We start from the raw sequence: 24,634 nt of genomic DNA, 5'->3' as shown, positions 1-24,634 counted from the left end.
CCATTTCTTCATAATAGTTGCTTTATTTTCCTTGCTATGAAAATTGTTTCTGGTTTTGTGTAGGTAAGAGCTTCTTAATAAAAAGTGGGGGCACAGAAAGAGAAATCTCTTCTATGTGTTTGTCTGCTCCTTTAAAGGAAGAGTGGAAATCTGTCCTTAATCTCGTTTCCCGATTTAGACCACAGAGGGCTTGCTGTGGTGCATAAACAGAGAACAGAGTGCCAGTGGGGTGGCATGTTGATAGGTGAGGGCTGTAGGAACACTGAGTGGAACTGGGACTGGCAGGTGGAACGGATTTATGACCACAGCAGAAGAAGAAGGTGAATAATGGGTGCCAGCTCAGTGTTTGCCAGTGCTTTTGTAATACAAAGGGAGGTGCTTGCCAGAAGTGGAAGGTATATCAGCCAATGCTGAAGTTCATTCATGATCATTTGTGCTGACCAAATACTCCTTCCTCTAGGAATAACACGTGTTGGCAGGAAATGTTTGGTGGTCTGGCTGGGCATTGAGCAACTCTTGGCTTCTCTCCATTCTTGCTACACTTCATGTCATCATCCTTGCTGAGGCCAAACATCTTTCTTTTACTTTTTTCTAAGAAGTATCTCTCTTTCAGCCCAGGACAAGATCTGTGGGCTGTAGTTACAGAGGAGGGAACACTTTGGGCATCTCCTTGGGAGGGCATCTGTGCTCAGACATCCAGACATCATGCAAGTCGGAGGCTCCAGGACTCATGCTTTTCCTTTTCCTTGCAGTCAACTTACATCAGCTTTTTATTATAGTTACCTCTTTATAACACCAGAGCTTTGTCTCCCATTTTCTCTTCAAATATTTCTCTTTTGGACAAGGCTCACGTGGAGAACTCCCATTCCTCACCCTGTGACAGCATGCTGGAATTGCATGCCTTTCTCTGGAAGCAGGCAACTGCATGAGACCAGAGTTTGCTTTCAGTAAATAATCGGCAGGAGCAGAGAAAGGTAACAGAGATTTGGCACTGAAGACCATTCTAAGCTTGTGTAAGTGGATTTCTAGGACTGTGACCCTGGAGCACAGAGTGAAAAGAGCTGCTGGAGAGGCTAGGCCTGAAGGGAATGCTGTGCTGTGGGGCTGTTTCTGGAAGGCTGCCGGGCAGGTCCAGGTACACGTGCATCTGTGCTGCCACCGAATTGAGAGGAGGATTAGGTCACTCCCAAAGGGGAGTTACAATGCCTGAAGAAAATGAACTTCTGGAAGTAGACTAAATTCAATAGAAGTGTAGCAGACAGTGATAAAAACGGTGCCTCCCTCTTACTATGGCTTTGCAGCCTCATCCATTTTCTGGAAAAAAACGCTCCCTTCCCAGTGTGAAAATTTGAAGGCTATGAAGCAAATAAGTCAATGAAGCTGTATTTAAATATCAAATGCGGGAGTAGAGGGACAATGGCATGCTTGTTAGCATACAAAAAAATTAGATTGAAAAGCCATTTAAAGTTAATTTACTGAGATAGTTTGCTTTCCAGTAGTGCAGGAGCAATTCAGTGGATGCACACGTGCAGATCAGAGCAGTGAACATGGGGCTCCTGCAACTCCAAGGAAAGTGGTTTCATTCCACGCGCTGAAGGCCTGCGTGAGAATTACTGGCTGCTGGCACCAGGCTCCAAGTGTCATTGTTGGGGAAGAGGGAGTCAGTCTGGATGGTGCTTGGCACGGAGGGAGGCTGGCGGGACCAGGGGGCACCGAGGAGCCAGGGAGCTGCTGGCACAGGCGGAGGCATTCACCAGTGGGCACTGCCATACGCAGCGATGCGGAGAAGCATATGCAGGCAACAGAGGCAGGGGTGAAAGAAGAAAAACAAAATGTGCCATAAATATCTCTAGAAAGAGCTAATGACTGATAAATGTGTTGAATAGAGACGGCAGAAATCATTTTTGTGGATTAATTTGTATCTCTATTGATTCAGTCAGGCGCCTCTTGGCCAACATTTACTTAATGATTCCTGTTCTTCTTTCCATCTCAATCCTTCTCTTTGGTGCCCTATCCATAATCCTCTTCTGTAACAATGTGTAACACTGCTCAGAGTGTGTCTGGAACAAAAATGTTTCCCAAACATGAATGAATTGCCGTTCACAAACAACCTGTGAACAAGTCTTGTAGATGTATTCATACTGTGCTATGGATAGGCTTGGGATTGGTTTACTATGTGCCATAGGACTACACTGCAAATAGGTAATGGGGGGCATTCTTAGCTCAAGTGGGGCTTGGAAGAAGGAAAGGGGGGAGTTCTGGGTTCTTCTCGAAGGTGGAATTAGGAGGCATTTTGAATAATCACGATACTCAGAACACCATGTTCAGCTTTTTGGAAATACGGATTATTGTAATACAGAGCTGTCCTGATGCATGTACAAAATCTGTCACAATATAGCTCAAATTTTGCATGTAGAAACATGGTTTTGGGGAATCCAAGAGGAGAGGAATGGCTGGAGTAGGGATTGGGAAAAGCAGTTCCTGTGTGCAGGCCACCTTTCCCAGTTTCAAGCTGCACATTTTCTGTTCAAGCATTAAAAGTTTTATTGACTTTCCAACGAATCCAGAGAATGCCTGCCTTGCAAACAAGATACAGCATTTATTTCTTCTCCTAATTTGAGAGCATCATCTTCCCAATGAAGTCTAAAAAAAGCTGAACAAAGGATGACTTTGTTTCTGTATAATTCATGGAACCTCTACTGTTGTAACCTTTTAAACAGTTATTTTTATTTAAGATGTGTAAATTTCAAATCTTTTTTTAATGGGGGTGCATAAATGACATAATAAATGTTTCTTTCCAAGATGTGGTGCATAATGTATTTCACAAGCAGTTACTGAAATGTGATAGGTTGAGTATATGAATAGCATATTTTATGTAAGTACAATATGTTAACATGGTATATAATAGAATTAAACAAGCTGTAATCTAATCTAGCTCTTTAGCTCCATAAAGCCATAGGGGTGGAGAAGCTATTGTCTTTCAGAATTAAAGTTCTTTTTAAGTATTAGCAGAAGGACGATTATTTGCTGATTCTGTATCAAAATTCTGTTGAAGTGTCCTATGTAAAAATTGCAGCTCAAATCAAGAGAGGTTTGAAACTAAGTTAAGACATCAATTTTAAATGATTGCCTGGGGGGGTTTAAAGGAAAAAAAACCTATATAATATTGTTTTGAATAGTTAACATACAGTATTTCAACAGGGGAAGCACTGATTAGATCACCACAATCTATTTTATGCCATCAGGATTGCTGAGGGGGCTTATAATTGTGTTAAATTTTCATATTACTCATATTCACACATTAATGAACAGATGCATTGTTACTATTGGGATTTTGCCATTTGGCCTTTCACATCTCTAATCACGATTTCCTACTGAGATCTTTACCGTTCTCGCAGAAACTCAGTCATTGATACATGGCCGTCCACCGCCCTCATTCCTCCCCGCCCGTTTGTCCGCGGCTCTCCCGGCACCAGGGCGGCCTCGGGTTTTGGGATGCAACACGAGCCCTCCGCCGGGGGACTCTGGCGCTCGGGATTCACCCGCAGAGCTCCGGAAAGTGACACCGGGACCGTCCCGGCGCCCCTCCCCGAGCGGCTGCGGGGGGGCGGCGGGCAGGGAAGGCAGGGAAGCCGGGAGGCAAGCGGGGATGCGGGGATGCGGGGATGCGGGGATGCGGGCAGGCAGCGGGGCTCTGGCAGCCCCGGCGAGCGGCTACTGTAGCTTTAAGGCGGCAAGTTAGACAGGAGACTTGTGTTTCTTTACGAGCGCACCACGGCGAATATTTTGTCTAGCCGCGGGGGAAAAGCTTTGTCGTGGACTTTGCTGACAATGGACTTAAAAGTAAGGCGGGCTGCTTTTGGTGCCTGCAGGCTCTGGAGCCCATTGTCAGCTCACAATGGATCCCTATTGCCGCATTCCTGCTTCGCAAAGGTTTGTTGACTCGATGACTGACAGCTCTCGGCCGCAAATGCCGCATTTGCTCCGGCCTGTTTACACGCTGCTCCGGAGTTTTTGGAAAAGCACAGAGGAATAATAATAATAATAATAATAATAATAATAATAATAAAGCTGAATAAAGGGAAAGGGGCGTTGTTTATCTGACCTATTCACGCTGGGGGAAATGGTTTCCTTGGTGGGTGCTTGGAGGGGACGGGCGAAGTTCAGCAGCAGCTGCTCCAGTGCCCGGAGCCCCCGGCTCGCCAGCCCGGCACGGAGCGCGCTCTGCGCTGCGGCATCCCTACCCGCATCCCTGCGGTTTGATGGCATTTAGAGAGAAGTTTCAGAGATCCTAGCAGAGAAACCGCGCTCGGGCAAGCCCGGGGATCAGCGTAGGGAGCGCCCGCGGGCGTACAGGGGAGCTCGGGGTGCCGCAAGGCGAATAAAAATGTCACGGAACGAAACGCCCTGCTGCGCTGTCGGTGGCGTCCGAAGGTTGTCGCTGCGCTCCCGGCGGGATGCGGGCGTGGGGCTGTGCCCGGTGTCTGTCTGTCTGTCCCTCCGGCCGTGTGCGAGCAGAGGTCTGTGCGAGATGCGGGAAAGCATCCCTGCATCCCGGGAATGATATCAGCGCTGCCCCCGGGAGCGGCGGGGCTGTGCGGGGAGAGCGCGGCCGGCTCGGGAACCGCAGCGCCTCCGAGCTCCAAGTTGGGGCTTCAAGAAGGGAGGCGGAATTAGCCAAACGAGATAATGAAGGTTGCTCGTAATGGTTTTTACTGTGGGGAAAATTAACCAGTTGCTAATAATTGTACGGTCTCTAGGCCAGACGGTCCCTTTGATAAGTTAACATGTACTCCCTTTATGCTCCTGGTAGGGGGTAAACAAATGCCTGAACAAATACAAATACACATAAACACAAATGTGGAGAATAGCAGTATATGTCTTAGATCCAGATAATAAGTGTGGGTATTGTTATTTAGATGGCACATACTGGGACACTTATCTTTTAGTACACTCCATTTTCTAACTGAATGCAGTGCTAATCGTGGGATTGAAAGCTATTGTAATTGTGTACCCATCTAAATGCTGACAAGAATATACAATTACATTGTTTGGAATTGAGTTTAATGTTCTCTGAATTTTATTAGCATTTATATTTACTTATGCATTAAAATTCTACACAAAAAGAGGTCAGAACACAAGAGTTGCAGACATAAATATCAGACCCATCCACACCCTCGCTGCATTTTTCCTGAAAATACTGAACAAATATATTTTATTTTATTTTATTTTTAAAGGAAGTGATAGAATCTGAAATGAGCAAATAATGGGTTTCCATTCTAAGCAATGCCTTTTCTCCCTCTGGATTTTGCAGTCTTTTAAAGCTTTTTTCCATGCCCAACTTTTTATTATTATTTATAATGCGCGTGTTACCGGAAAATCTTTCCACAGTGTGCTTACCACCACACGATGTTTAAACACACATTATAAAGTGGATGTAATTGTAAAGACTCAGAGGGATATAATTACATGTAGCAGATTTAGGAGCTAATTCTTTGCTTCTCTCTCTCTTTCTCTCTCTCTCTCTTTACTCCGCATTTTATCAACATAATTATTTTTTGACTGCAGACTAACTCCCAGAAACTGACAGGCATCCATTATAGGCAGCAACTTGTTCACCAAATTGAAAAACAATGAACTGCAGGTTTATATGTGCCCATTGTCATACAGAATTACCGGAGCTTTGTTCCACTAGAGGAAAAAGCTAATGGTTTTGAAACAGCAGGTGACAAAACACATTCAGTTTTTTCTTTTTGTTTCCTTTTTTTTTTTTTTTTCTCTTCCCTCCCCTCTTATCAGTTTGTTGATGAAGTCATTAGGAACTGGGGCCCAGAATAGGGTTGGCCTTATTTTTAGCAGATAGACTTTTAATGAGTTCTATTGTGGAGACAGTCATGTTGATTTGCTTACATTTTTTTTCCCCCCCTTCACTCAGAAACTCCCAGTATTGAAAAGCTACTATCAAAGGACTGGAAAGACAAGCTTCTTGCCATGGGATCAGGGAACTTTGGAGAAATAAAAGGTAACGCTGTTTCTGTGCTAAAGGAAATTAAGAATGAATATACAGATACCACTGGCTTTATGGAACTTTGTTTGTCTGCTCCTCTTCCCCTCCCCTTCAAACATGGTAATTTGGGGTTTAAATGAAATGTATGCACTCCCATCTGTGATAATATAAATCAGTGAAATGGTATATTGCCCTAAGTGAATGAATTTACATTAAGCTTTTGTTGCATATATCGTTCTGTGTTATAAACGAACACATCCTATTGCTGGATTGGGAAAAAAAAGTCAATTCATGTAGCAAACATATGTGCTATCAGTATAGCAGAGCTCAGCTTCTGCAGTCTGAGGGTGATCTGAATTCCTTGTTAGTTTTTTGACAGATTTTGATGATGTAGATTTTTTTGTTGCTTTTTTTTACATTTTTTGCATGTAGGAAAAAATAAAAAGAGCAAAGTTTGTGTAATGATACCTCTAGGTACTGAAATTAGCCAGTGCAGATTTTAAAAGACAGCGTACAACATCTGTGCACTAAAGCATGTTCTTTTAAAGCCATGCTCCAGAAGGAAAATGACAAAATTTGACCACTCTCCAGCAGCAGTAGCTTCTGCTATGCCAAGATATTTCCCCATTTTATATATCTGAGGTCATTTTAGGGAACCTGTAGTTGTTTTGTTTTTGTGTCATTTAATATTTTTATAATTCCTCTGCAGTGCTTTTGATGAGGAACTGACTCAAAATACACGTGTCAAAAATTGTAAGTTTTCAGAGCAGTCATTATCACTCTGAAAAGAAACAGTGACTCTGATTCTTCTCCCATTTATATCAGTGTACATCTGGAGTAGCAAAATACAAGCCAATGTTGTTTTGGAAATGTGAAAGTAGAATGAGATTAAAATTAAACCCTTCTTTTGTGTTTATAAACTGGATTTAATTCCTCTCCATTATTTTTGGTATGTTTACTTACTGATGTTTTCCCTGATCTAGACATCCTCAGTCGGGCAGGCTCCCAAAGCTCGTGCCTGACAGGTTTAAGGACCTTGTGCCCAAGAGGTGGGCAGTATTCGGTAGAGCATACAGCCCACCGTGCTCTCAGAGGTTAATGGATTGGTGCACGTGCAAACAAAGTGTTATTTTAATTATATGGCCTTCCAGCCTGTCACCGATAAGCCACCAGCTTTAGTTTCTGCTGCTCCACTGACTTACACAAGTAGGAAAATATGCCACTTGTTTCCCCTGGCTTTTCCCTGGGAGGCTGTAATTCAAAAATATGTATTCACTACATATGTAGAATAACTTTATAGCAGAATATAAAGCCCCCAACAGGTTGAGATGTTATTATTACAACAGAGGGCCAAACCCTCCGTTCTTCATTCCTGCTCCATTCGTGTGAAGCAACAGGTCGTAAAGAGGAAGGGCAGCCACTGGGCTTACCTGGGAGTTCTAGGTTTTAAAAGCATATTGTATTAACATAACATCATCTTTTGCCACGAGCTGATGAATCTTTAAGATGTGGCAGGGACAAAGTATGAGGAGATGTCTTTCATACCCACTTTTGGGGGTGTATTTCAGCAGATCTCACACGCTGTGTGGAGCCTCTTTAACTCTTGACATGCTGGAGCCTTTGGAAGGACTCCCAGTGATTCTGCAGTGCCTTTGGACTCCACAGAGCTGTTCTGAAGAGTGCTGTGCACTGAGAAGGTGGTCTGTTCCCAGTGCCTATGATCTTGTTCTTTTGGAGGGCAGTCTTTTTTCTCCCTTCCTCTTTTTCCCTTTCACAAGCTGAACTTGAAAGCAGCAGCAGCCAGCTATATGCTACCACGAGAGAAATTCAACAGTCCTTTCAGTCGTGCCTGGGGGGGAGGATGGGGAGCAACAGCACAGCCTCAAAGAAGACTTTTCTTTGCTTTAATTTTTGGTTTTTAGCTTCATATTTTGAACACAAGTCGAGTTATTGTTCTGTAGCTCTGTTCAAAAGCCTCACATCTGAGGCTTTTTAGTGCAACTGTGGTTCTATGGTTGGGGGCATGGTTATTAGGTGTTTGGATCAAGTTTGGCAGTAAGCTGTGAAAACAGGCACTGGTTTATTTTTCCTACTGACTGCCGTGACAGTTGCAATTATTGTCCATTGTTCCTAGGTGGCTAGGAAGGAGGGAGGATACAATAGAGCATTGCCCTCTGGGGGTAAATGAATTTGACTTACAGATTCTTGGGGGGTCAGGCAGGCTGATTATTTAGTGCCCAGGAATGTGGTTTTCATGGCACCATCAGCCGTGAGCAGCCAGCAAACAATGGCTCAGCTGTATTGCAGCTGTATTTAGCGAGGCAGCAGGAAAGGTGTGCAAGTTGAGCTGCTCTGTACCCACATACATGGGTACAGACACACATACATTGTGCTACAAAATAGTTTTGTCTTTCTGTAGTTACCAAGTTTTCCAGTTGTGATTTTTTAATTAATTTCTTTCTCTGTATTTGGCCTGGCAGCCGCGTTTTTTCCGCCCCTCATTTCTCTATTAGCGATATTTGGAAACCCCCATTTAAGTAGTGTCTTATTATTAATACGCCCTGGAATGTGGACAGCGCTAGGAGCTGTACTGCCCAACTGTCTTGTGCACTGAATAGTATTTTCCATTTAACTGTTCAAAATTTCATTGTGTTTTTCATTAGGTCTGGGGGAGTTTTAGTACGTCATGTGCTAAAGTCTCAGCACTAGGCTACATATTGTTAATGCCCAAGTCTGTGTTATTACCATCGAGTTTTATTCTCTGAGAGAGATTAAAAGAAAGGGAGATGAAGAGGAAGACTTTATTTTCTATTAGCGTGATCTCTTTTAAGTTAGAAAGCAGTAATATTTTATTAAAGATAGGGGAATTGGTGAGTGGTTGGAAGTCACCAGACTCCCATGTTTTGTATTCAGTTGCTCCTCTTAGTTGTTTTGTTACCTTTGGCTGCTACTTTGAGCCCCCCTTTCTTCATCTGCACGCATAAAACCGGAGAGCCTTCACTGAGTGTTTGCAGAGAGCCAGCTGCAAACTTCAACATCACAGTTAGAAGGATCTATCTATCTATATATATATATATACAGAGAGAGAGAGAGAGAGAGAGAGAGAGAGAGAGAGAGAGATGATGGATAGATACAGTAACTAATTGAGAAGGAAATGTATTGTTTTATTCCAGGGCTTGACTGAACCTGAACCTTTCGTATCTGTAGAAATTGCGACTCAAATACCTGTGTTTGTTCAGAGAGACAGTCTGGGGATAAATTACAAGTTTGGCACTAGATATTTCTTAGGAAATTCTGTTTTGATATCCTTGGAATTTTTACTCTGCTAAAAACAAGTTGCTCTATAGTAAAACCCACAAAACATGCCGTTAAATCAAAGTATTTTAAAGTGAAGCTGTAAAACTGTGTACTGAATTGGTTAAAGACTGTTCAAACTTACTTATATCCATCATATTCAAAACCAGGGCTCAAAAGGCCTCTGGATTTTTCATGGATAATGCAGTTTATTGGATTCAGTGGAGCAGAGAGGTCTTCAAGTCTCAAACTGATCATCTATAGGAAGGAAAATCATCCCCCTTTTCTGCTGTCAGTGTAACTGCCTGGTAGCTGTGCATTGCAGGGGGGAAGTAGGTGCTGTCCTCCAGTGTTACCAGGAAAAGGTATAAAAAATATGTTTATTTCTTAAATATCAGTGATCATCAGTATAGCAAATCAGCATGAAGCTTCTCTTTGGCTGGTGCTGGGTCTCAGGAGCAGCGCTGGCCCCTCAGGTGCATCATGAGTTGTCCAGCCTTGCTCACCCTGGGGCGACTGAGGCAGCTCTAGCCATGATGAGAACTCTTCTTAAAACTTGCCCGGTGTGCGCAAAGCCTTGCTGCGAATCTTGTCCATCTCTCTACTGAGAGTTGTCAAGACATAATAAGGCATATTTTATATGTTCTCCACTTAGCTAATTTTGAATAGGTGTGTGGAACAAAAGGCTAAATAGACTTTCGTTTCCAGTCTTTCTGAGTTGGTTTTCAGTTGAAGGCATTGTTAACAGTGATTGTGCCAGAATCTCTCAAGAAAGACTGGGCAAGTCTGAACTTGATACAGTTTTTTTTTGTTGTTGTTTGAAAAACCTTTCCTATTGTGCAGGTTAGTTCATAAACAACTCGGGTGAAGTGTTTGCTGCACTCACTGTGAAAGGCATTGTCGTTAGGTTAAAATCAGCTCTCCATTGTATCCACTTAAGTCTAGGTGACTGCAGGGACTGCACTGGAGTAACCACAGATTTATGGGTGTAATTGAAAGCGAGATTAGCCTACCAATCCTGATCTTTAATTCACGATAACGCAGACATTTGTTTTGTGTGAGAAACTGGGTTCCAAATTCTGTGAAGTGGCCGTGCAGGTATTGTGTCAGGCTGTGTTTGATGCCAGATTGAGCTGTGTTTGCTGAAGACTGATTTTGCTCCTGTGCTCGGAAGATGGGGCATGAGAGAGTACGCAGTGAACGGTTTTAGGGCTGCCAATAATGGATAAAGAGAAATAATCCATTCAGCGATACTATAGCTCATCAGAGCCCATGAATTAAAGACATATGTTATGTAGATTCAATGTATGGATTAAAACGGATAATCTGGTAGGTGACACACAGAATCTTGAGATAAGTGAGCTATGCAGATTCGGTATATGGATTGTGACGGATAATTCCATTTAAGTAATGCTGGACAAGTTGAAGACAAGTAAGCTTTGGGTAGTGCTCAGGTTATGTGCAGTAATCCAGTGAGTGACACTTCGGATCGCATAATCTGTAAACTGAAGACAAGCAAGCCGGGGATTCTGCATTTAGATGTGGACAGGAGGAAGGAGGGAGAAGGGGAGAAAGATTATTCGTGGGGAATACACTGGGTTTAAACCTTTGACTACTACAGCACAGATCCCCAGGAGATGTGTGAAAGCTGCTCACTTTCTTAGGAGCTGTGTGAATTTTGCATCTGCAAATTAATAGTTCGGAAATGTTTGCAAACTTTGTCAGATGTGGATGCTTTGTGTTATATTTTTGTGGGTAACAAATATTGTAAGTGGAGTGGGGAGAGAAGGAGGGTGAGAGAGCCATAAGTGAAGGAGGTAAGATATGTTGGATTGTCAGCTTTTAACTGTGATAAATTCAGTATTTATTGCAACCTACTTCGTATCTTCTTCTCTCTGTTTATTTTTTTGAGGGGTTTAAATAATAGCAAATTGCGAATAGAGCTTTAGTCCTTTGTAAATATTCCAGAAGTGCTCAGATTCCCAGGGAATCCTAAGTTTTGAGAGGAAATTTGGCAGCTGCCAAAAGAGTGGAGGTTTTGATCACAATGCAATGTGATACTCTCAGGCTGCAGAGAAGTAGCCACTGCCAGCTGAGCCACACCAACGCAGGACTGCTTTCAGGCCAAAAGAAAGCCTGAGGTGGAGGTTGTGACTGGATGGAGCTGCTCCTATTTGACCCTCGAATGGGAGGTTAGTTAAGGGTAGTAAATGTGGATGGAGGGTTGGAGGAGTCTTTTTTAAAGCATCTAAAAATGTGATTTTATGGCAAAACAGAAGATCCGGGTTGTTTCAGATTTATATTTTTGTACATAAAGGTACTTAATTTGATCAGAAAAGTCAGGTTCTAATTTTATTTTTTAAGACATGATTATTGATAGAGATAATAGAATAAAATTGAACTAGTTAAGGCAGCAAATGCCAATGACTTTGTTTGAACATATGGGGGCCAAACCACTATATTTAAAAATTGGTCAGAGAGTTGGTTGACAAAAGGGTCCTAAAGCTGTGCTTCATGGTACTGAAATTACCTGACAGACATGCTGATCGAGCTGAATGCCACTGAGCTACAACAGTCAGTTTGTCAAAACAAAGCAAACACACACACATGCACACACTTTTTACTCTTTTTCCTGCTGCTGCATAAAATTCCAGCAGCAAATGCTGTTTTCCTAGCCTAGTTCTAACTTGTTGTCTAGACAGTAAAACAATGAATAACCTCTGAGAAATAGTCTCAATACAAATGTTGTCTATTCCTTTTGTAACCTTGACAATAAGTTGCTAACCTGGTTGAATACCAAGCTTTGTTTGCAGTCTACTGTACCAAAACTTTTCTCTGACAGCAAATAAAGAGCACTCAGTGACAGCTTCTTTCCAGCGTTGCGAAACAGCAAAGTGCTGGTTTGTTGCACAGCAGACGGCTGAGCTTTTTGTCCCCACAGAATATGAGTTCTTGAGGCTAGTAATGGCAAAAGAGGGTAATTGGTCATAATTTGTTTTTATTCATCCTGCAGCCTTGCACTCAAACATAAAAGATTAAGACTGTCCGTCTGCTGAAATAAATACCTGCCCTGTGTCTCGCTGTTCTCAAATGGATTTTTGCTTGTCAAACAGAGAAGATTCATTACATAAATCTGTAGGTACAGGCAAATCAGTTTGAATTGTGCCCTTTTTCTTTCCTTGTTTCTTCTTCTAGTGGCTGTGGCTTGCCGAGTAAAAATGATTCAGAAAGTTTTCTGTTACACTGACTCGCCCTATCAGTAAGATGAAATAATTAAGTTTAGCAAGGTGGGTAGCTAGTTGTAAGTGATGGCAGTCATTGTGTAGCAAAGTTGGCTAAATACTCAATGAAAAATGCAAGTTTTCAGATGCTCTTGTCCTGACAGCTCCAGGATTTAGTGGCCTGAATAGCTATGTGCTAGTCTGTAATAAAGCACTCTCTGAAGTATTGATTAGGGAAGCATCAGGAGAGTTTGCACACAGACCCACATCCACCCACCAACACATCCCAGCAAGTGCATAATTTAAAGTACACACCCATTGCCTGGCCATAAACATTTCACTCTGCTGTTTAACGGTGGAGGAGAAAAAGAGTTAAAATTCTGAACTTACCTCAGCCAGTTAGATCTCTTTATCATACTACTTTTCCTGAAGGAAACATCAGCTCCCCACTGCCTCACGTATGTGACTTCAGGTGATGTCAGCAGCACGAAGGGGAATACTCCTCTTCAGATTTATGTTATAAATAAATTTTTTTTTTTTTTTTTGAGGGGGAGAGCGTGACACAGATTAGTTTGCTTTAAAGTAGAGGAAGACTAGGTGGCCTGTCTGTTTTACTTTCCTGGTTTCCTTACTGAACAGAGTAATGTTGGGTTTTCATGTCTAATACGTCAAGGTTAAAACTGGGGCGAGGAGTGGGGAAAAAATAGTTGACAAAGGGATGAGAATGATACTGTGGAGGAAAGATACTGTAAAAAAACCCTCTAGGAAAGATACTTATTTTGTGAACTGATAATTTTTATATTCTATGGATTTAGTGCTGTTAGGGCTAGTAGGCATTTACTCTTTCTGAGGACAGCTTAGTTAAAAGGCCATTCAGTTTGAAAAACCTGAATTTTTGTATCAAAACCGTAACATTGCCTAGCTTAAACAGTCTGCTGAAAAAACACACAACATTGCAGGAAATACTTGGAGGTGACTCAGTCCTTAGCTCAGCCCTTGTCACACTGCCGTTACATCAGAGAAAGTTACACAGACGCTGTGTTGTGCCGAGGTTCTGTTGCTTGGTGAGTTGGGTGACATCAATAACTGGTTCATTCCTAAGGGTCCCCTTGGCTCAAACCCTGCCTAGTATCCAACTGGGTCAAGCACAGACTTAATTATCTAGTTAGCATGTATTGCTGTTAAAAGTCAGTGGGGAAATTCTTGGCCTTGCTGGGATAGTTCTGCTGGTGACTTCATCGAGGCCAGCAGTAAAACCTCCTACACTGCATGACGTTCACAATGATTTTAGGCAAGTTGCTGAAAACTTCATGCCTTAGTTTGCTCTTGAAAAACGTAATTCATGCTGTTACCTTTCTACCTGCAAACAGTCTTTAAGAAGATCAGTTAGCTAGCACTTTGAAATTAAAAATGCTTTATACTGCACGCTCTAATTATTTTTACACATCTCAACATTATTCCAATACAGAGTACTTCAAAATATTTTTATTTCCATTTAATGCTTCTTTTCCTCCTGGAAAACTTTGTAGATACAGGAGTAGTTTTTTCCTTTGGTAACCACAGTTAATGATACGAACATAATACAATATTATTGTGTCTTCCAGGCTTTGTACTCACGCATGGTTTTCTTTGATTTTCCTTTGAAAGACAGATTCTGACAGTTCAAAAGCTATTTACGTAATTACTTTGATAGTAAACTGACTTGGTGGATAGATTTCCCTGGTGAGTGTGCACACGAGCAGCCCTGACTGATGCCATTCCCAGCATTTTGATGTCCCTTAGTTTGATGGGGACATGCCAGGGGGATGGAGGGGAGCCTTGCCACAGCTCTGCCCCTGCAGAATACACATCCCTAGGCTGGCTGGGAGCAGGCACTCTCACTGCCTGAGCATTTGCAGCAAAAAGCTTAAAATGTCTGTTAAAGAAAATATTGGCTTTCCCAATTTCTCATTTACATTCTCATTCTGTCTAATAAATTATAATAAAGTATTTACTGTTTTGATCGCAAAAGCAGCTTCTCTGCCTTTTTTTTTTGCTTTGGTTCTGTTTTGGGTGGATATGCCAAGGTTTCTCCTGTTCGTTTTCTCACTTTAAGTGTGTCATTTGGTCATATTGGTGTCTTCATTCTAATGTTTATTAAAATGTTACTGTCACTGCCAGTCTGAGACTGTGAATCAGAACTAAGAATGTGTAATAGTTTATTTCACATTTGAGTAAATTTCTTTTACTACTTAAACACTATTATGGGTAGTGTTGATCTGAGATGAAGTTTAGGTTTGGCGATACAGAATGCCACTAATTTGAGTCTTCTTTTATTGCCATCTGCTGTGGGTGTTGCATCCACAAACATGGGGTTTTTTCTGAGTCTCTCTTTGTGGTGATGGAGGATAAGCTGACGCATCTGGAAAGCATCTTTTCTTGGGCCTTTCACTGTGTCAACGTGCAGTGTGTATTTTGATGCTCCTCTGCCTGAGTTGTTTTGATCAGTTGTGAAAAATCCACGTTTTGCAATTGCACTGGTAGAGCACAGAGAGAACAGTGTGAGCACCTACAGCAATCTCCTGAAAGGCAGGTGGCCTGGTGGTTAAAAGCTTTATTAAACCTAAAATGTGCAATATCTGTTTGTCGTGGATCTGAGGGTAATTAAGAGTAATTCTTGAGGCAGTCATTGATGCAAGGCACTCTCCTTTTGCTGCTCACTCGATAGCTCTGCGAAGTGCTCTAGCTTGGTGTCAAGCTGGATGCTGCAGTAATGGACACTTGAGGTTTTTTCTCCCAGCCCTGCAGTGTGGCTGGAGCCAGAGAGAGCACTGCAGTGTGGAAAGGGCAGCTCCAGAGCCATTCCCAGCTCTGTGCTGCTTGGAATAGCTCCAGGGGAGTTCAGTGAGGAAGCAGCACAGGGTGGCTGCTGGGGCTGGGGGTTTGCAGCGCCTCCCAAGTCTAGCAGGGTTAGCAGCCATGTGGATAGTTCATTAATTCAGGAGTAGCCTACTTTGGGCAACTGTCTTTATACAGTTGTTGTCTTAGTTGCTTAACATACTGACATGTTTAGCCCTGTGAGCTACAGAACTCTTAAAATGGAAATCCCTTAGCTGCCAAGACACTTCACAGGATGATGCAGGTTTAGCTCTCGTGCAGGTTAACAGAGAGAAGATTGTGAGGCTGGGACAGAAGTCCACAATCTTTCTTTGCCCCTGCTCTGCAACATCTAGAAAAGGGTACAAAAAACAGCTGGAGCTCTTAACTCTCTGGTACTTTTTAATGCACCAGGAAAAATTCCTGTAACTGATTGTATTTACGTAGTGACCCCACTATTGCCCTCACCTCACCATTAAATAAATAACACTGAGCATCCTTTGGCTTTCATGTGTTATGCAAACAAATATATAATTGGCAGTGGCAACTCTGAAATGTCACTTTTGTTGGCCATTTCCACGAAGGCAATTCTAGAAAAGGTGTGCTAGGTAATAAGGCTAACGTCAAAAATACCAAACTTACACTAAATGCAAATACTTTACATTGTCATCAAGTCCGTCTGATTCAAGTACTTCCCTTTTTTTTCATTTTCACACATTTACAAGCCACCAGTTACCTGCAAGATACCTCAAAACTTTGATTCATCATCAGTGGGACTTATATAGATGTGTGGGTAAGACAACCAGAACTCACCATCTCCCAGTAGAGCCACATAGCTGATCTTTTTTTTTTCTCTGGTTTTGTTCAGGTCACCCCAAGAGTATGGCTATCTAAGTACTCATTTTGCAAGGAATCATTACCTCAAAGAATTGAAATTATCATTAAGTACTATTCCAGTTACTGGAAGGATGGCTTAGTCATGTGAAAATAAAGTGCCTACTAAGCCATGTTTTCCAGAAAGTATTCTCTAACAGAAGATCTTTTTTAATAAAGTTCATGCTGATAAATTTTCCCTTTTGGTTTATTAGCAAACTGAAATAGTTTGAGAAATATAATGCAAGAAGTCTGCCTTTTGTCAGACTACTTCCACTCCAGCTGTATAAACCCAAGGAATTATGCACTGTACTTACAAAGGTAGGACATAAAACACCCCTTTTGGGCATTTCAGAATTTTTTAGAAAACTGAGTAATAATGAAGAGACTGAGTGGGTTTGTTGCTCGCTGCATGCCTGCAGTGTGGCTGTGATTTTGGTGTCTGCATGGACACTTCATTGCACTGCCTGCTTGCTCTGAGTTCCCAGAGTCCTAGTTTGGGTTGGAAGGTCATCAGGTCCCTGATCATCACCCCCCCTGCCATGGGCAGGGACACCTCTCACTGCACCAACTTGTTCAAAGCCCTGTCCAGCCTGCCCTTGAACATTTCCAAGGATGGGGCATCCACCACCTCTCTGTTTCAGTGTTTTACCGCCCTCACTGTAAGCAATTTCATCCGTGTATCTAAGCTAACTTGATCCTCTTTTAGTTTAAAACCACTGCTTCTTGTCATGTCACAGCAGGCCCTGCTAAAAGGTCTCTCCCCATTTTCATAAGCCCCTTTTAGGTACTGGAAGGTGTCTCTGGAGCCTTCTTCAGCAAACAGCCTGAACTCTGTCAGTGTTTCTGTTCAGGGACGTGCTGCAGCCCTCTGGTGATGTTGGTGGTCTCCTCTGTAGCTCTTCCAACGAGTCCATGTCCTTCCCGTGCCGAGGGCCCAGCGCTGGGCCCAGTGCTTCACCTCCGTCAGTGGAGCTCAGAGCAAGCTGCTCTCCTCCTGCTGAGGAGGTTTGCTGCTGCTCTGTGGGTCAGAAGCAGTGCAGGAGGTGGCTGGCTGGCTGTGCAGTGCCCGTGCTGTGAGCAGGGTGGTGGCACATGCAGGGTGCTGTTCCCTCCCGGGAAGTGCCACCGGAGCTTTGGCGCGCAGGGTTGGATATCAGCACGTCTCTTGCTGTGGTAACCAACTCTGTGACCCCTCTGTCTGTCCGTTTACACATATGGAAATGTTTTTCCACCTTTCAGAGGCGTGGTGGGGATTAATTTAACTGTACAAAGTACTTTTTGATTCCCAACTGAAAGCTAGTGTAGTAGCTCAAAATACACTGATGAACCAGTGCTGGCTGAGGAGCTTTGATGTGTGTTGGTGTATTTGACAGTGATTTCTTTTTGCTTACTCTAACTCAAAGACTGAGCCAATCCTGTATATTCCTTCTTTCTCTGGGACCTTCTTCCCCCCTCTCTCTCCTGCTTGCATCCACCCCTCATAAAAGTTAGGGATAAAATATCTGCTGAATAAATAAATACAAAATATTTCATTTTCAGATGTTACAGTTATAGTGGCAGTATCAGTACATGATAGTATTCATTAGAGGAGCATTACAGTAAACCCACATGGACAGGGCAAGGCAGGGGCTGCCTTCTTGAGTAATTCTTCTGCACCACATGGAAACGCTGCACCTTTTTTCCTGGGGAAAAACAAATAAAGGATGGAAGAATGGCAATAGAAACTCCTGATTAATGCCATGGCCAGGTGGCAAATGCATTACTTGTAGCAGATCTCTGTCTCCAATGTTGGAAATAAAAATCATAGTTCGAAGTGTTTTCTTCAGCAGTGTTAGTGTTTTAGCACTGGCTTCCATTCTTTCTCACAGCTTTTAGCAGAACAGGTTTAAAGTCCTATGGTTTCTGTTTCAGTGTGTTTCTCAAGTTTCCAGCTTGTACCACAGTTTTTTTGGAGGCTATATCTGAGAATATTCTGCTGTAGTTCTTTGTTATGTGGTGAGAATATTTTCACAGAAATTTCTAGAACCCTAATAAAAAACAATTTGGTTACATTTCTTCTGTCACATTTCTTCTAGTGATTCTTTGTGGTTTTTCACTTGAATATGGCTGTCTGCAAATGGATTTAAGGGCTTGGACTTGGCTAATGTAGCAAATGGGATATTGCTTGGGATCACAGCATTGAACTTAAGTGAAAGTAAAGAAAAAAAAGTAAATTAAGCTAAGTATCAAGGAAAGAGCTCTCCCAGTGCCACCTCTAAGGCTATGGTCCAGCCTTTCAAAGCAAGCAGTGGATGATTCACCATTTCAGACATTTCAATCCAATCTAGAAAGCTGTAGTAAATATATTGTAGGGAACATTCCTGCACTGGCAGGGGGGTAGACTAAATGAGCTATTACCAGTAGCTCTTTTCCATGTCTGACTGATAGTTGGCTAGAAACATGTTTGGTATAGTCGCCAATTTTTTTTCTTTTTTTTTTTTCACTTGGAGAGCACTGGTGACATTGGCAGAAGAACGCTTCCTGGGTTTGAAAGAGGTTTGTGTGGCAGGGTAGTCCCAAAAGCAGGCTATTTTCAGAGGAGGCACTGACACTGATAGCCTTAATCCTTTCCTAAAGGTTTTTTAGAAAGGTTTTCATGGGATCTGACTCATGTGAGAGGGTGTGGTGGTATTGGGGATATCTGTGGATTAGCTGCTACACATATTTTCAGGTCTTTTATATTCACAGTCAAATGATACTGCATATATTAAAACTGCTGGGTTTTTTTGGTAGTGTATGATTCATAGCTTTTGATTTCTCCTGTAATTTTTTCTTCCCTTCCCTTATAACCACTGTCCTTCTGGGTAGAAGAAGAATTTTTTCAGAATGGTTATGAAAGTGAGGTAGTGAATTTCTCTGTCTGCGTCTGCGGAGCTCTGCTATTAAAAAAACATCTAATAACAGTGCAAATGAGAGCAACGATAAGTTGTGTTTAACTCAGGATTTCTGATATGTTTGTAAAGACTTTTTCCTTTAAAAGTGCACCTCGGTGGCAGCAACAGCAATAGGAGTTACTGACAATTTAAATACTATATCATTTAATCCTAATCAGGGCAGCTGTCGATGATAAAACAGCTTATAGAGGGATGTTAATACTCACCTCACATCAGTGCTTTGACACCTACAGAAAATGTATCTTTGCCCTATGTTTCTGACAAAAATATAGTTCTCTTCCAAATCTGCAAGGGTTGATTTTGATCCCCAGTGTTTAAAACTTGAAACTTTCTCAAAATAGGAGGTATTTTTTCACCTTATTAATCTGACAAAAAGGCAGTGGAAAATAGTTGAAAGGGCAAAGAAACATTGAAGGGGAGCACCAGATCAAAGCCTGTGTACAGATTTATCCTCCATGGCTCATTTTCCTGGAGAGGAACAGGTCTTAGTGTGCAGTATATTGCAATATGCTGCTGCTGCTCTTCGGTTCTGCTAAAACTTTGCTTTACAGTGAAGCTGCAAAATAAAAACCTGGCTCGCTCTAAATTTCCTCTCTTCTCTTTACCCTTTTTTATTTTTTTCTTCCCCCACCATATGATGCCCAGGGACTCCAGAAAGCCTCGCTGAGAAAGAAAGGCAGCTCATGGGTATGATCAATCAGCTGACCAGTTTGAGGGAACAGCTGCTAGCAGCTCATGATGAACAGAAGAAGCTGGCTGCATCTCAGATCGAGAAACAACGCCAGCAAATGGAGCTGGCTAAGCAGCAACAAGAACAGGTGAGTGATTATTACAGTGGCTTTCAGCTTAAATCATTTTCTAGTAGGACTTTTCCAGTAGTTTATCTATTAGGCTTCACACTCTAAAATTTGCTCTGCACCCCAAATGTTTTTCCATTTGTTCTCCAAGATGAAAAAGTTTGAATGAAAACATACCAGAAGAATGATTTAATTTGCAGTATATCCATTTTGGTGTGCCAGCAATGCCAAGGTTGTGCGTTCAACCCCTGTATGGACCATTTATTTAAGAGTTGGACTTGATGATCCTGGTGAGTCTGTTCCAACTCAGAATATTCTGTGATTCTGTATTCTCTTTCAATACTGTTTGGGTTTTTTAGCTATCTGTAAATAAGCAGGCAAATTCAGCCCTCCTGAATAATCCACTGAAACTGCTTGAATTCAGTAATACTGAATAGGTACAAAAAGAACAAAATGCAGCACTTGGATTGTAATGCTAGAAACGACAAGGTTGGGTTTTGCCAACTGTGAAAAAAACCAAAGAATATAAAGTCAGTGAACAAATGTGACTTTTTTCTTCTCAAAGAGAGAGGCTTGATTTTCAGTTCTTGCAAATATGCCCCTCACTGGAAATGCAAACATGGTTTTCACATGTGATCAATTCCAGTGTGCATACATGGGCATTTTAGTCATACATACAACATTTTAGGCAAAAATACAACTTTTCTCACAGATTTGCATTGTGCAGATTTTAACAGAAACGAATGTTCCCTTTTGTACTTGAACACAAGCAGAGTTTAGTTCCAGTTAAAAAAATTATCACAGAATTGCAGCTATGTGAGTTTTATGAAACTTACAAAATTCTTTGAAATCTGTCATAGTTGTCATATTCAGTGTTGGTATTGTACTTAATCACGTTTTAAGATTCTAAACCACTGCTGATAGCTTCAGACATTTAAGCCTTGGTTTTCCCTGTTTTCAATTATTTCAAAACCTTTTCTTAAACAATGAGTGTTTTCGCTTCATGCCTGAATCCCACACAGGGAAAACAGAAGTGATTTACCTGAAGCTGGAGAATTTGTATCATGCTGTTGTCAAAAAGGCAAAGGTAGATGAAGGAGTGAAGGTGCAATTGGCAAGATTCTTTCCCGAGGAGACATCCTGTATGAGCTATTCCCTTTGCCCTGCCTTTTAAAGTCACTCTGCCACAGGATGGCTGAGGGATTTGAAAGTGAAAAGGAAAATTAAGACAATGGAAAAAGGCAATAAGAAGTTAGGATAATTGGAATTTCTTTTAATTGAAGAAATTGAGTATACTTCAGTATTATGTGGAAATTAAAATAACCAAATACTGAAAAAAATGTAGTGATAAAAATTATTTTTCTTTCTTAAAGAAAGGCTCCAGAAAGAAAACATTTATTTAATCTGTTAGATGTGGAGCTAACTATGAGTGAGTGTTTCTTATGCAAATAGTCTAATAATAGAAGGAAAAGAAAATACCTAAGGGGAAGAATGCACAAAATTCCTCCCAGTAAGTATGTATAAGTTCCCAACTGACCCTGAGATGTGTACACATAACACAGCAGAGCTCCTTCTAATGTTTGTGCTGCTGCACTCGCTGTTCATGAGAGCAGAGCTTTTCTGATGACTCAAATGAAAGTTTTTCAAATTTGCTTTTTAAGTTTGAGAACGGTTTATCTCCCTCCAGCCTTTAGAGCTCTTCATTCCATTCCCTTAATGTCTGCTTTTTCCTTCACTGTGTATAAAATGTGCCTACAATGGGATTCCCAATCATTTAGTGGAGAGGGAGGGTGGAAGTCCTTATGGAAAATTGCACTTGGCTTTGAGAGGAGACTTAGGACGACTCCATGCATTTCCATAAACCAGTTTCGATGCTGAGCCATGTAGCCTTGCCCTGCCCCCTTAGTTCCATGCTGCTGATACACACATTGAAGAGGCAGTGATTTTTCCAAACTCATTTCCAGTCTCTTTCTGCCTGTTTTTGTATTTAAAAAAAAAAAACCAAACAAAAACCAGTACACTACGAACCCTCCTCCATGGTGTCAGATTGCCATTTATTTGAATTTTTAAGCAGGTGGTGCCAAACAGAAAAGTATTGCTGGCCATCCTACTTTTTTGCCTTTTCTGCCTTCCGCCCCTATTTTCCAGTTTCTCTGCCAGTACTGTTCTCCCTCCTGGGGAATTTCAGCTCCTGGGGAATTTTAGCAGTGCCAGTTTGGTAAGATTTTTGCATAGGTCCTTGCCTCGATATCCAGCACAACATTTTCCATAAGATTCCCTTTCCCACTGGTATCAGGAGTGAATTGTTCCTGAGCATGTGTCCCTTCCATCAGTGACAGTCCAGAATGCTGCCTCCTGCACCTGAAGGTTTCTTAGCTCCATGGAGAGGTTTAAGGAACTAAGGTGGAAGTTTGGGACTCTGGGAATGGGGATCCATATCTCATGTTTCTTCTGTGCAATTTCTCCACAGATTGCAAGACAACAGCAGCAGCTTCTGCAGCAGCAACACAAAATTAACCTTCTTCAGCAACAGATCCAGGTCAGAGACACGTCTCCTCCCGTGCCCCTGTTACCTCTCTCTTTTCCTTTCCCTTTCCCCACACTTTCCCGCAGCCATTATTGCCATAGTTCTTTAAGAATCTCTGCAGTTGGCTGGCATCGTGTTTGTGGAAACACATGAGGGTTTTACCTGTCATTAAGCAAAAAAGGACAGTTTCTGGAAGGCCTTATATGATTAACATGGTTCCTGTAGGGTCAGGAAGATGTTAGAGGACCTGGTCATGCAAACAAGCATTTGCAGGACCAAATCCTCTTTCCTCAGGTGTGGCAAAAGCATTGCCAGAAAGAGTTTGTTTGGAATTGATGTCCTGCAGCTCTGGTTTGGAAGCAGCTCTCCTTAGTGACTGATAATCAAGTGTACCTCCTTCCCTCTGCCTGAGGTGTTGGAAATCTGGACGTTTTTATTTGGGGTGAAGTGTCTGAATGAGAAACTGGTCAAAAGGTTGGTTAGACTGAGGAGAGAAACTGTGTAAGTTCCAAGTATCTACAAGTTTATTTGGAGCAGCAGAAAAAGCTGTTAACCCAGCATAACCAGTAAACTTTAGCCTCTTTCCTCCTTAATGTATTCAGAAGTTTCCTTTCATGCCATTGCCTGTATTTCATTACTTTTCTTCCATGTGCATGCCCCTGTTTTGGGAACAATGCAAATCAGTTTGCCTGTGAAGGTTTTCACAGAATAACAAAGGAGAGGTTTGACATCTTACAGATATCTAGGATCAGGGTAAAATCTCTGGCTGTTTAATTATGCAGTTTTATATAGAGCTTTGCAAGTTGCTGTGGACTATGTTCTGTTTGTTCAGTAGCAACAGGATTCTCCTTCCAAAGCTTCTCTTCAGTATTTCAGAATGGGTTGCCTAAAATTATCAAATACAATCGCAATCCATTTAAGAAAACCTAATTCCAGGCAAATCAGAGGAGCTGTATGGCTTCACACAAGAAGAAAACGTGGCTCTGTCATTTTCAGAGGACATTCTGTCTGTATCAGGACTTGTGTATTTATAGAAAAACTCCTTGGAAGGCCCACCCCTCTGTTCTAAGGAAACTTCTATACAAAATGGCTTTGTTGAAAATAATTTTGAGATTGGTAAGGCTTGCTTTGGCCTCAACCTCTGTACTTTTTTTCCTTCTTTAATTTGTGTGTAGGAGGGATTTTTCTTTATTGCTGCATCTTTAATAGGACTTTAAAAGAAAAACAATAGTGGAACCTGTACAATAGCAAGGAAAATATTTATATTTTTAGCATTTAGCTATGGCAGTGAGAGAGGAAGTTTTTTCATAAGCAGTGAATAAAAATAAATTGAAGTAACATAATTTGACCCCAACCCTTTTAAGTTTTAAGGCCTTGTAGATAAGAATGAAGTATGTCGTTTTTAGGGTAGTGGAGAAAACACTGGTTATTGATAATGAGATATAGAGCCTTTCATCTCTTGATCCCTGGTCCAAGTTTGACCTGAGTCAGTAGTAAATGAAAGTCAGCCAACTACCATCTGATACAAGCTGCAATCCTTAGAAATTATTTGGAGGTCTGTCTCAAGGGATTTCGGGTGAAATATTGACCCTGCTGAGGTCAGAGTTTCACCTCCAGGGTCCACTTCACACAAACCCCATCAGATTTGTGGCACCCTCCTTTTGGATGGTCAGACGAGAAAGGTCAAGGATTGAACAGGCAGAGAGACAATACTGTTCCCTCATTCCCACAGAGCTGACCAGTTTCTAGTGAAATTTTGGTTATACTGCACAGGCAATCTGGACAATTCCATGCCTGTATGATCCTGAAGTCTCATGAGCTCTTGTTGAAGCCCATAACTGTGTAGGGAAAAACATTTAAAAATAATAATAAAAAAATCCTTATTGACAGTGAATACAAAGCAAAACATTTCTCTTCAATTAGTTGGCTAATCAGAGAAGAAACAATGCTTAAAGAAATAATCATTTCTATGTGAGTGAAGACAATGAAGTCACCCTAACATGCCCATGTTTAAAATGGTCACTGGGTTTACAGCCAGCTTATGGGTTATGGTAGGTGGAACAAAACTGTGACAAGAATGTAGCTGTGAGTTCAGCTTTTCTGACCTTGCCCTAATTAATCCA

General features: G+C 41.8%; 1 protein-coding gene and 1 long non-coding RNA gene across 12 annotated transcripts in view; one reads left to right on the top strand and one right to left on the bottom strand.

Moving 5' to 3' along the window:
• Positions 1-24,634, top strand: part of SOX5 (SRY-box transcription factor 5) — a 283,017-nt gene that overhangs the window by 119,728 nt on the left and 138,655 nt on the right. For 10 of the 11 annotated variants that reach the window (XM_085049155.1, XM_085049154.1, XM_085049153.1 and 7 more), the window contains exons 4-6: positions 5,936-6,022; positions 19,833-20,005; positions 22,455-22,523. In XM_085049155.1, coding sequence (XP_084905281.1) covers positions 5,936-6,022; positions 19,833-20,005; positions 22,455-22,523 — 329 coding nt within the window. The remainder of the gene's footprint in view (positions 1-5,935; positions 6,023-19,832; positions 20,006-22,454; positions 22,524-24,634) is intronic. The other variant, XM_085049152.1, reaches the window with a different exon arrangement.
• Positions 11,991-13,515, bottom strand: LOC146443937 (uncharacterized). Its single transcript, XR_014849377.1, has 3 exons — positions 12,913-13,515; positions 12,367-12,554; positions 11,991-12,259 (listed from the first exon to the last, which is right to left on the bottom strand). It is a non-coding gene; the product is annotated as an uncharacterized LOC146443937 (long non-coding RNA).

The sequence above is a fragment of the Lichenostomus cassidix genome, chromosome 1Aa, assembly GCF_008360975.1.
Source record: "Lichenostomus cassidix isolate B80296 chromosome 1Aa, HeHo_3.0, whole genome shotgun sequence".
NCBI lineage: Eukaryota > Metazoa > Chordata > Aves > Passeriformes > Meliphagidae > Lichenostomus > Lichenostomus cassidix.
This window is presented reverse-complemented; position numbering and strand designations above follow the sequence as displayed.